The 13344-nt window shown below is 40.3% G+C and overlaps 1 protein-coding gene across 1 annotated transcript in view; it reads left to right on the top strand.

The window, feature by feature from the left end:
• Positions 1-8609, top strand: part of BEND4 (BEN domain containing 4) — a 31540-nt gene extending 22931 nt beyond the window's left edge. Inside the window, exons 4-6 of the mRNA XM_054295886.1 lie at positions 1436-1676; positions 4869-6318; positions 6358-8609. Coding sequence (XP_054151861.1) covers positions 1436-1676; positions 4869-5086 — 459 coding nt within the window. The 3' untranslated portion in view covers positions 5087-6318; positions 6358-8609. The remainder of the gene's footprint in view (positions 1-1435; positions 1677-4868; positions 6319-6357) is intronic.
• The last annotated feature ends 4735 nt before the right edge of the window (positions 8610-13344 follow it).

Here is a 13344-nt window from a genome sequence, read left to right as displayed (position 1 = left end):
CTCTTCAGACAGACAAAGCCCATCTCTTGCCTTACATTTTGCCTTTCTTTGCAACATTTTGTGTTTGTTCACAGCTATCTTTGCCAGCAGCTTATAGCAAGGCAAGCAAGTAGCAGACATCACACAGGTGAGCCCCCAGTGATGCTAACCCCACTGGGAGGTGGTGTGACTCTAGATCATACAGATTATCTAATGATAATCTCAGCACAGTCTTCACTAAATTCAATCTTCCATATATTTATCAAACTCGCCAAAAAAATTAAAAATGAATACCTGAGGAAAAACTTCAAAGATGCTCTCAAGCTGTCTCCCAGGATGCTATAATAAATATGTGAAAGGAGGCAAGGGTAGTCCTTAAAATAGTTTTCAGATATCAAAGGCCTGGAAGTGAGAACTTTGCAGCACTTGCCCACAAGTGTGGCTTGTGGCTGAGCACCTCCCTGAGCATCTGACCTGTGTTTCTCCAGCTCACTGCAGGCTCCTGTCAAACCTCAGGTCTACACAAAGGGTTCACTAATTGGGCTATCAGATTTATGTATTTTGATAAGGAGGTGCAGCTGTAAAAGTGAATGAGTCTCTAGGAGGGTGTGGTTTGGGTTTTCATTGTGTACTTCAATTATTTCAATTATATTAACAGTACCATCTTACATTAATTGGGTAATCCTGAATTGTAGCATTTTATGGGCAACGAGAATTAAATACAATTGAGGCAGAATTGACTTAAGAGGGCTTATAAATGTGTGTGGATTACAGGAATCCCCATAATTACTCCCACAGCATTCATTTAATGTTGGAATATTGAAGCACACAAATTATGAAGGTTAAAAGCAAAATTTCTTTCCAGCTGACACAGTGGCATTTCTTTAAAGCTATAATTTGAGTTAATACAGCATTCATTAATAATAATGAAGCTTTTAGTTTTCATAGTTGCTTTACTTATTTTCTTTACATTTTTCACAGTAACATAATTGCTGTCAAGTTTCAGGTGTGTTCTACAGAAGTAATAAATTTATTATAAAAATAGACCAAAAGAGTCACCTCTGAAGGAAACTATCAGCTGTGATGAAGTGATCCATTTGATCAGGCTCTTCAAAGACCCTTTTTATGCATTTTACCATATTAAGAAGAAACATTACACTTAAATAGTATGCTCAGTTGCTGATTCTTAACTCTTTTTAACCTGCTTGTGAAAGTGGAAATTATCAATAGCTGCACCTCTCAAAATTTATACATTGTACCTCACCCAACCTGAGTTCTAGAAAATGGAAATGTAATTTTAGAAGTGCTCATTCTCTGTAAGAGTAACTAAGTGTTCACTGTGGGTTGTGTTTCGCTGTCAGTATCGTGGATAGTTAAAAACGTATCTTTTATTGCAACTAACATTTTCACTTGTCTGCCTTGTAAAATAAGCAACAGAAATCTTTCACTTTTTCAGGGGAGTAAGCAGTTGCTGAACAACTACCCTGTCTACATCACTAGTAAACAGTGGGATGAGGCTGTAAATTCTTCCAAGAAAGACGGACGACGGCTCCTCCGCTATCTCATCAGATTTGTTTTCACAACCGATGAGCTTAAGTACTCATGCGGCCTTGGGAAAAGGAAAAGGTCAGTGCAGTCAGGAGAGACAGGTCCTGAAAGACGTCCTCTGGATCCAGTTAAAGTAACATGTCTCAGAGGTACTGCATCTTTTCGCTCAGTGTCCACCATATGTGATCTCATTTCACCACATTGGCTCTGCCTCAGTAGAAGCATTTTTGGCTGAACTAGAAGGGGTTTCGCAGGCAGGTGGCAAGCACCCAGAAACCCTCCACTTTCTTTTCATACATACATACAAGTGTGTATGTATGTATGTATAATATATGTGTTTGGGGTGTTTTGATGGGAAAAAACAAGGCCTCTTATTTAAGAGGACCCAAATGCAAGAGCACATGACACTAATACACTTCAAGAAGCAGTGAAGCAAAACCAGACATTCCTGATTACACTCTTTTATAATAAGCTCAGGTAATTTTTTAACAGCAATACACAGCAAAACTCACCAAAGGAATAGTTACAGTTTAATGTTTAGTAAGGATATGATGCACAAGAACACAGTGCATCGTTGGAGTTAGAAGCTAGTTTCAGAGTAGGTTTGAAAACATCTTCTAGGGTCAAGAATATCTTCAGGTTAATTACAAAGTATACATAAGCATGTTGTCCAGAATTTACCTTATTTTTATGCATACTGATGCAACATTGCCTTAAAATGTTAGGGAAGAACTCTCCCCCGTGTTTGGCCTGAAAAGGGAGGGGAGTTTTGCAAGCATTTCACAATGTTAGAGAGTGAGGATATTGCACAGAAAGGGTACAGATTGAAAAGAATGTTGTGTACTTTGGTTTCCTAAAATTGTTTGAAAAGGCTGGTAGCAAGCTTTATAATAAAACATACAATACAGGACTTTTTAAAACCAAAGTAAAAATATGTTTTTAGTTTCAACATCTGCATTGTATAAATGCATATGCTTATTATTTCTTTAATTAACTCATAGTTAACTTTATAGTATTTTTTGAGCGCATATGTGAAATTTTGGTTGAACTAATCTCAAGAATGTTTTACTAATCAATGCAATGTAAAAAGCTATATTGTGGTCAGTCAGTGATAAAAATATCTTCACTCATCCAGCTGGAGTCCCAAGTGGTTACACACATCAGATGTATGGGCCTCTTCCCATTTAGGGTAGAAGAATCCAACAAGGCTAAGTAGATAAGGCCTGAGGTTAGGGTACAATATTGATGTAACCAGGTAATGACCTCAGATTCAACATACAGACAAATGAGGCAAACAAGCACTTTTTGTACTACAAAATAATCTTTTAAGCTGCTGTATGAGACTCTACCAGAACTCTATCAGAGCTAAATTGGAGGGCAAATCCATCGCACACTGTGCTGCAGAGGCCTAGAGAGAGCAGGGGCCCAGAAGTTTTGCTGGGAAATGAAGGCTGGAAACAAGCACTTTAGCATTTACTGTTACTTTAAGTATCACCTAATAATTTATGCACAAGCAGAGTGTTGATACCCTTTTCTTCCCCTTTCTCTCACCTGCCTCCCAAGACTAATAGTAAATGCATCTGTGCATGGAATTTTGCTTGTAGCCACTCTCTTTTTGAGGTCCTGGACATGCAGAACATAGGGAACACTCTTTGGGAGAAAGAGAAAGGGTAATTTCTTTAATTGTCAAAAGCTTGAAGAGGAAGCCAAAACATGCAGTATGTAATGACCAGCTAAGAAAGCAGAGTAGACAGCTCTCCCTTGGGCCTTCGTGTGTAGGTGGGAACATGACAACTTTCTCCAGTGCTGAGAGTTGGCCACTAGCTCCTACTCATTTACAAGCCAAGGTAACAAATGTCTGACTAATTCTCAACCCAGCTAATTGTGCCTTTCCACCATCGCAGAGAGTGCAAATTGGTTCTCTGTCTGCACTCAGAGTTTAAATATATATAAACATATTTTTAATATATTCCTACAACTGACTGGTGTCTGGAACCAGTTTTAAAACATCCTGGCATGCTTAAATTATAGCATTACTTTACACGGTAACCATTTCTCTGAGAAAAAGATGAGTGTGGAACATAACTAGGTAGGAATTACTGTTGCTTGTGGATTTCCAGGGAAATGAATTTAAAACAGAGATTGCTATCACTTCCGCAGACACACTGCTGGAGGAGGTATGCAAAAATCACATCCTAATTGTCCAACAGATGAGATACCTTGCAGGCACGGGAACTCATGTAAAAGCACAGCATTCCCTGTCTGGAGATGTGGTGACAGTAATGAAGTTACCTTACACCACTTATTGTGCTGTTGGCTTGTCAACAGTAGAAAATAGAATTTAAAAATATCCTGGGACACACAATGCTGCATGAGGGAATTACTAATGTTACAAAATAAATAAGCAGCTCTGTTTCTATATGAGTTACACTGTATCCAGTATCTCTAATAAGATGCTCTCACATTTAAAATCATATTTGGATGTTTCAAAGTCCAAATACACCTATTTGAGCTATGCCTAGCAGTTACAACTCCAGACTTGGCAGGGCACCTTCTGCAAGCCTAGCATATAGCACGTCAAAGAATGTGAAAAATAAATTATAAAAAATGTAATCATCACATACAAATAGCTGTATGTGGCAGTAGCAGCTATTTAAATAGCTAAAATGCATGCAGTACAATTCATTTTCTCCTGCATTGAAAACTATTGCAAGGCTCCCCCAGTCAGCTCTCTGATCTCATTTAGCTATTTCTAAGGCCAAATTACTCTCTGAAAAAATAGGTGTAAAATACAGGGAGATGAAAATAGCAGAACTTAAAAGAAAGATCTCCCAGACAGACAGGTGCACCAAACTGAAATAATGGCAGTGACATTTTCCAGCAGGCTGGGGGGACTTCTGCTGGTTGCAGGTGCTGAAGGAGCCAGCAGAGGGAGGTCAGGAAGATCCAACAGCAATCACCTTGAGGTATAGATACCAACAGGCTTCTAATGAAATATTTCCTGGCTCATGTTAGCTTTTACACTTACTGCACATGCTGAATCACAGCCTTCACTTTGAATTAGTTCTTTGTATTTCCACAAGAAAGGAGTTTATATCCAGGTCCCATAAGTCACCCAGGTAGCTCAGGTGTAACAACATACACTGCATGTGGAGAAGCACACTTATGCAGAAATAAAATAGGTCCAAGTGGCATTATCATGGCATCCCCCATAAGGCTTTCCTTCTGCTTAAGCAGAGCAGCAATACCTCCTTTCTTATTTCCCATGAGCTCCTGACACCTGGGCAATACCAGATGCTGCAAAGACAAGTTGCTCTCAATGCTTGCCTGTTTTCCTGCAGAGTTCATTAGGATGCACTGCACCTCCAACCCGGACTGGTGGATGCCCTCCGAGGAGCAGATCAACAAGGTGTTCAGCGACGCCGTGGGGCACGCGCGCCAGGGCCGCGCCGTGGGCACCTTCCTGCACAACGGCACCTCCTACTACGAGGGCACCGAGCACCCGGGCTCGCAGGACGAGGTCTTCAACAGAGGCATGCAGGATGCTTCTGGAGATTGATGGCACTGAGAGCCACGTCGTACTGCAGTAGCAACCACTTAATTTAGGAGAGACTGTTTGTTGAACATACTTAATCCTGCTGTCATTTAGGAGGCCAAAGCATGTTTGAACACATACTGCATACATTTCAGCTTCTCCATCCTACCATGTGCCAGTTAACAGAAAGAAATCCATTTCAAGACCTGCTTTATGGGACTTCTCAGTGCCTATTATTTCCAAACCCTTCAGAGCACACTCAAAGGGAACATGCAGTCCATTTCATCCAGTTGTAGAGGAAAGGTCATTTAAAAACTATAGAAGTGTCTAGAGAAACAGCAGCTAATATCTCTTCAGCCTACTGATAACAATCCCAGGCCCAGGCTCAGAACAGCTGGGTGCTATTTGCTTTCCCTGACTAGAAGATTTCCACAAGTCTGCACACTCAAAAGAGAAAAAAAAGGAGTGGTTTCCCATTTGCTAACAGAAAAGAACATAACTATGAATGCTACCTTAAAGTACCACACAAGACAGAAAATCCAGGGACTTTCTTAGCCAACTCTGTCAGGAAATTAAGCTTCCCAAGTAAAACAGCAGCACTCATCAACAGCAGAATCCTTCAAAGACCCAGAACAATAACAGGCGTTTCTAACAGATAAAAATTGCATTGTATATCAGATAGACAGTATATTTATCTAGATTTCTAGAGGATTAGAGTTGATCATGACAGTTTTCATTAAAAGAAGATTGCTAAAAACAAATTGCCATTTCAGAAGACAGATTTTCCTTTGTCTGTTCCTATTCTGCAGCCATATTATGTAGCTTTAGAGGCTTTAAATTGCCTTTTCTTGTTTTCACTTTAATTTGTGCTTTATATCCGTTCCTTGAAAGAGGTGAGGCAATGTGCTGGTTTTGCTCAATGTTGCATTCAGGGAAGGGTTGGGCTAGAAGAATCTGGTTTAGTGTTCTGTGGTAGGTAGACATGAGATCCAGACTGAGAGCTGTAAGAAAAGAGCTATTGGGGCAGAATTTGCAGTGGTGCACAACATTGGAAGCAGATACTAGCTTTAAAAACAAAAGCTGGTCCACAAAAAAAGTTCAATTTTGAATGTTTAGGAGTCCATTGTCCTTCTAAAATGATCCACACCAGAAACATGCAATGCCAAAGAAACAATGTCCTTTCCTTTCCACATCAGGGTGTTTCCATCTCCTTACCTTTGTGTGCTCGCTCAGGCCAGTGTTGGCATCCTCCACTGGTGTGCTCACTCAGGCCAGTGTGTTGGCATCCTCCACAGCCTGAACCAGCACTTCCTGAGGCAACATTTCCCCTCTGGCAGGTAGAGGGAGCTGGTTTTGGGAAGAAATCTCACTTCACTTTTGGCCATCCTTAGTGCTACCTCATCAGCGTTGGCTCTCCTGAACGCGCCTCTCATACACCCCCAGCTTTCCCCAGCGCCTTGTCAAGCCACAAGCATAGCTACTGATGGCTCCCTTTGCCTTCTCCTCCCCTTCCCCACCTTCTCCCCCTGCACCAGGCAAGGCAGGAGGCGCTGGTCCCTTCCTCAGAGGCCAGGAAGGGCTCCGTGGGGTGCAGTGCTCCTGGAGCCCAGCCTGGCTGCAGGGCTGGGGCAGTCTCATCTCACCCACACAGGAGCCCCTTCCTGCCCTCACCTCCTCTGCCTGTGGCTGTGACAGGTCTCTCCTGGCCCATGGGGCATCTCGAGACATGGGCTCACCATGCACTGCCATAGAGAGGACCTCGCTCAGTCCCTGTGTGCTTTAGGCCCTCAAATGTCCAATACCTCTCAGTTCACTTTAATTTTGGTGATTTTTTTTTGAAAAGGGGTTGTAAGGTACTCACTGGCCCCAATATAATTTATTTATTTTTCCTAAAGTCAACTAGAAGTTAAGTCACTCACTAGACCAAGGGGTTTAGTACAGCATTCCTTCATTACAGACAGGAGGTGACTTTCTTGGAGCAGTCACACTACATGGTGGCCTCTGGAGGAGAAATCAGTGTATAGAAATGTCACAGTACAGATATCCTATAGTAGCTTTTCGGTGTTGAACTTACACTTTTTTAAAAAGAACTATAATAGAAGATGTTACATTGCTCAGATGGTGTAAGTCTTGCTGGTCTATGTTTAATGTGGTGACACATGCCGGAACTATTTGGCAAAACATGTCAGAACGTGTGAGTCAACATTATACTGTAAATTTGTCCACAGCGATATGTATCATGCTGTATTTTTGTAAACATTGTGATGGTTTCCTTTCAGATGCTTAATTGTATGATGTTTAAGGTATAAACATTTTATAGCAGTTGCAGAACAGAATTACTGAACTGGACAGACCTCTCAATAACTGAAAGATTTGCTGTAATAACTAGTAAGCCTAGCTTTATTTTTAGTGTAAAAAGCATAGCCAGCATCCTGGAGCCACTCACAATCCTCTACTCTCATTGTGCAAAATAACCAAAAGTATAATTTCATCCTGAAAGCCGCTTTGGCAGTAGAAATGGCTTTGCAGGTTTGGACCTTTCTTTATGAACAAAATTTTGTCCTCAATTGCTTATGTGCACTGGCCAGTGACATGAATCATGGTCACAGACAGGCATTAACAGACACCAGCTCATATTTTTGTTCATGTTTTGTTTTAAAATAAGAGAGTATAAAAACTTTTGTCAGTTGTCTGTTTTCAATTGCCATCATGGCCACTTAACCCACACATTTAATTTTAAAAATCCCAAACCTTGCACAACAACTTATTCCAGTTAATTTGTTCATTAGGTGTTATAAATTCACACACATTGAAGCATCTAAATATCTGCAATATGTTATATATGGGACCTGAAATAATAGATAGCACTTAAGCCCTTGCAGAGGGAGATATCCATATATAGGCAGTGTGCTTTGTAAGCCAGCACATCCCTTCCCAGCAACAGAAGGAAACTGCTATCTATCATGTCACTCCAGGAAGTCCCAGGAGGACAGAGATTCTTGTCTTATCCTTCCATAGGCTTTAATCTTACTGTCATTTATGTATCTGCCTTCTCTCAAACTTTGTGTAGCAGCACCGCACGCCCATCTGTGCCAACATGCCTTCGCTATATTTTCTATGACAAATATTTGTGGAGAAACTGTGATTTAAAAAAACATTAATCCTGATATTTTTATTGTTATGGTGTAGTTAATTCTATGAATACTTTCTTATGATGATTGTACTGTGTAGAGTAAGTACAGATTAGGGATAGACCTTTATCAGATATTGTACAAAAGAAAAGTGCATAGTGTAATATAGACTAGTAAGGTTTTTGTGACAATTTCTATAGGATGTGTGAATTGTTTTCTATGTGGCAACACACATTTCTTTTAAAGAATATAAAATCTTAGAGAATTTTTTAAACAGTCAATATTTTTAATTATAAAGACATTTGTTACCTACAGTTTACTATTTCAGGTGTTAATTCTAATTTGAATATTGGTTTTACTACATACCTCCAGTTCCATTTGTTCTGTTGCATAAAAAATGCACAATAAAAGCTAGTCTCTGGTTAACCTGTCTCTTCCTTTCTCTAGAGGCAATCTTGTGTCAGTGTGACAGCCATGATACCTGGGTCTCACTATAAATAGATATTAAAAGTTTTAGATTTATATAAAGGGCTAGAGCATTTTCTTTTGCATTAAATGCTTGTTTGGTATGAAGCACCAGAAACCACAGGAAAAGATTATGAAGAATTCAAGTATGAATATCATATAAATAATTTTCACCTCAATGTACAGCCACATAGATTTATGTGCTGGTTAAATAGAAAGACTATTAAAAGGAAGTACCCATCTACCATCTTAAAACCTGGATTTTGAAGAAGTGACGTTTAAATCCCATTTTAATTCAGAATCCAGTGATGGCTGAATGTGTCCTGTTCTCTTAAACGCTTTAGAAAATCCTGGCTCCAGATAATTTGTAGAGGAATTACAGTGACAAACATTCACCATGGCAAACCACTGCTGCTGGGCTGTGAAGCCAGGGCCAGCCCACAGGCTGGTGTCAGCCACCTGAAATGGTTATTTCCATTCACATGTATATGTATGGTATACACACATATATACCATGGTATATGTGCATGGTATATACACATATATACCATGTGTATAAATGGTACACATTTTATAATGCTACCAAACAGTACCATTAGAAAACAGTGCTTTTGAGTGCCTGTAATGCTGCAAAATTACCTGGGGCTGGGCAAATATTTTCTAGGTCAGGGGCTTCAGCCTGCTGCTTCTTTTTTGGTGAAGATCTCAATAAGTGAGAACCATTTTCTAATCTCTCCACCAAAGTAATTTCAGGTAATTGAGAAATGAAGGTAGAAAACCTCCATTAGTCCATCTGCAAACAATTATAATTAGCTTCTCTCTGAAAAACTTTGACTTCCCAGACTTTTGGGCAATGACTGGAAATGTCTGAGGGTAGATCTGGAGGCAGGAGGGAACAGGGATGGGCTGTGTGCAAACCAAGCAGGGTGAAGGTGTAGTAGTACAGGCAGGAACCCAGCAGGGAAGGCTGGCAGGGAAGAAGAGCACCTAAGTAGGGGACCAAAGGCAGCAATTGGGTTTATGAAGCTTGAAAAGAGAGATTAGGTCTAACAGCAGGGTGCATGGAAGAGGATAAGCATGAGAGGCAGTGCTTGGGGCTGGGCAGGCAGAGAGAAGGGTGCAAGTACCTGTGATGGGGAAGAAGCAGGCCTGGGAAGTAACTGCAGTGGAACAAGCAGCACAGATGGGGAGTGTAATTCAGTAATGTTGCATTTTATCACTCTTCCACTAGATACATGTTAAACATCCTGGTAAGGCAATGGCTAAACTGTTCTCCTGCTGTGCAGCAGTGCTGGTGCCCTCAGAAGCATGCCCATGCTGGCAGTTCTGTCTCTCCTGAGGCACGAAATGTCCCTGAAGAGAACTTTGGGGTCCAAGTCAGACACTGAACCTCATGCATATGAAGGTATTTAGTTTTTACTTCATTTGCTTTGAACAAGCTCAGCTGCAAGCTCATATTATTGAAGTGTTTGTAATGTTACTTTAATAAGATTACTCATGTTGCAAAGAGTTCAGCTAGGCAGGGTTTACTCTGCCTCCTTCCCTCTGCTGAGGCACTGACTGAAGCCAGTGGACTGCCACTAGCTCAGGCAGCATGGACAAATATACAATGTCTACTGATTTGCAAAGTAAGTGTCTGTTTGGAAACATTCACATAATTCCCAAAAGAACATCATATCTCAAAAAGAACTCATCTTTTCCTACCTGACTTACTTATGCTCATCAGTAACTACAAACAGTACCCCAGGGCTTCAGTACAAGGTGAGTGTGAATACAGCTCCAGGAAATCATCACATAAACCTTAGTTATTGACAGAGCAAGCCAACACCACTGATGTGCCCTGACCATTCCTTAAGGCCTGTTTAAATCAGAGGCTCTCTCTTGGTTATTTCCTAGTGAGTTCATACATAAGCAGCTCTCTTCCCTGCTGCACCAGGAGCCCCTTGCAATACTTGGCAGATCTCAGTATAAATGACCTTGCCCTGTGAATGCAAACACCTTTCTCCAGAGACCCTTCAACATCTGAAGCATAAAAGCAGCTTCTACTGCAAATGTGTCACACTAAGGGGAAAAAAAAAGCCACACCAGCAGATTAATTAGCTAAGTTGAGAGAAAAAAAGTCTGACATGAATATATAGCTTATACAGCAATGTTGGGAAAAAGCTAAAAAACCCTTTTGTCCTTAAAAACGCTTTAAACTTTCCCAATCATCTGTCAGATGTAATTGCCTCAACCTAGGTTGTCTTTGTAGGAAAATTGAAAGAAACAGCTTTGCTAATGACTCAAAGTAGTTTCCCATTAGAAAAGTTAATATTAAATTTAGTTCCCATTTAGGAAGAGGGTCAATAGTAGAGCAGAAAAAGTCTAATTAAACCTTTCAAAAATGCTTGGTAGCAATGTGATTGAAAAGCTGCAATTCTTCCAAAATTATGTGAAAACCTCAAAGAGACAAAACCTGAACTACTTATTGATGGAAAGAGGGAATTATTATTTGCTAAAGGATAATCCAAAGAAGCAGAGCAGCAAGTTCCAACACAGTCTCTTGACAAACAGAATGTCAAGGAAACACCTGGGTTATCTTTCCCACCTACAGCATCAGGAAGATTGTTCCAGGCTGAGACATTTCCATGGAAAAAGTTGACCTTGGCACATTTGTAAACCCACCACATGCTAGCCAGAGTACCAATGCACCATCTCCCTCAATGATCCAGAAGTGTCCTATTACCTACTCATCAGATGGAGAACCCAGAACACATTTTGGAATTAGTTTTCTACACCTATAACCCTTGTTTTGAACCACCTGGAAACTGAGATTCTACAGTAAAGGTCAAAACCAATGAAATCAGTGCACAGCATAAAGGGAAAGGAGCAGAATGGGTTCAAGTCACTGCCTTACTGGAAAGTCTTTCTTGCCTCAAGGTTTCCAAGTTGTCCACATTCATTAGCATCTTCTTTCACAGTATTTTTTATTTTTGCTGAGATGCTGAGAAAGTTGTCTTTCGTGAGACACATCAGTGAATACAAATCTGCAGCCAAAGATATCTATGTACAGTTACAACATGCAGAGACAGAGGTTCATATATGAATGCATTTTCATGTGCATCAAATTCAAGATGGATTTTCTTTATGACTGCCTTGGAGAAAAATAAACCCTCAAATTTAAAGCCTAAACTTAATGCTTTGTGTCTCCAGAGTAGCCTGATTTAATAGCAAACTGCTGTTGAATCAGTATTTGGGGTAAAAAAATATTTCTCTAAAACACTGAGTATCAGCTTACGCTAGAGCAGTGAATAACATTTCAGTCACCTCAGGTGTCAGAAAGAGAACCTAGAAAAGATCTTACTAAGCCCCAATTCAGCATCAGAACTGAAGTCTAAATTTAAAAAAAAAAATAAAATCACAAAAAAGCTTGGGTAAATCAATACACGTAATTTACTGGGAGCTGAGCTGTCACAACTTCTGTGAAAGCAGAAACTATGTCCCTTTTCCTAGGGTTTTCAAAAAAAGTTTAATTCAAACACTAAAGGAAGGTTTACTTTTCATGATTTTTAATAAGTCCCTCATAAAGTATTTGCAAAGACAGACAAAACTCATTCTTGAACAGGACTTTTAAGATCACCTTCAACCACCTGACTGCAAGGTCCCACTTCAACCCATTACCCCCAATTTAACACAATTCTTTTGGAATGCCTTTCAATAAATGCCACAGACAGCAAATAAAGAAAGGATTTTGAAGATTCCAGATTACATTACATGAAATGACAGAGCTCTCTCCCTCTTTCTGAGTGGCTGAGACCACTTGCTTGGTTATTCCAATAGCCCAAAGACAGCCCAGTATTTGAACTTGACCTCAAATAGACAAGAGATGACGCCTCAAGTCTGTCACTTCTCTGCTCAGATGGATCTTGTGTCATTTGGTTCATTAGAGGAAAAAAAGCGAACACAACAAAACCATAGGAAACCAACAAACTTCCCTTGAGAAGGGGTGTCTCTAAACTATGAAATTAAGCATCTTTAGCAATAGGGACATACAGTGCATAGCCAAAATCTTTCCTGCAATATGTTACTTGACCACTTTATTTCTGATATCTGATACTATACAGACAAAAACCAATTTTTCAAGTTTCTCTACTTCCTCAGCCAGATTTCTGACATTTTTGACTCTTCTTTCCAACCACATAAAATTTTTTAGCCCAATTAGAAGCAGTTCTTCCAATAACTGGATAAATAAGCAGTTTTATTGGTATTAGTGATAAAAAGTGGCACTTAAGTGTACCAGACAGTACATTAAATCCTTTCTAAGCTGACTAATTTCAAGGGTTTTTTTAAGAGGCTTGGACAGCTTTGCTGGGATTGTGAAACTATGGTTACTAGGCAAGACTAACACATAAATCTAACCTCTTCAAGGAATTCTTCACACCCTTGGCTATACACAGACATACAACCCATCTGTAGTACTACTTTTTTTCACATCATCCTCACACCTGGATCAGGACAGGCAGTCCAAACCAGAGCCAGTGCCAGTGGGGCCTCTGAACCAGGCAGAAAGAGCTGTCCCAGCACTGGGGAAGGGATTATCCTCTTTGAGGGCAGGGAGTGAATAGGATGAAAGGCAGAGCTGCCAGTGAGGTTCAGAGAACAAACAGAGAGCTTGGCCAGCCTGGGCATGTTGCTCCCTCACCAGGC

Source organism: Melozone crissalis, unplaced genomic scaffold, assembly GCF_028551555.1.
Source record: "Melozone crissalis strain CALT ecotype California unplaced genomic scaffold, PUWL_Pcris_2 ptg000006l_1, whole genome shotgun sequence".
NCBI classification, from domain to species: Eukaryota; Metazoa; Chordata; class Aves; order Passeriformes; family Passerellidae; genus Melozone; species Melozone crissalis.
This window is presented reverse-complemented; position numbering and strand designations above follow the sequence as displayed.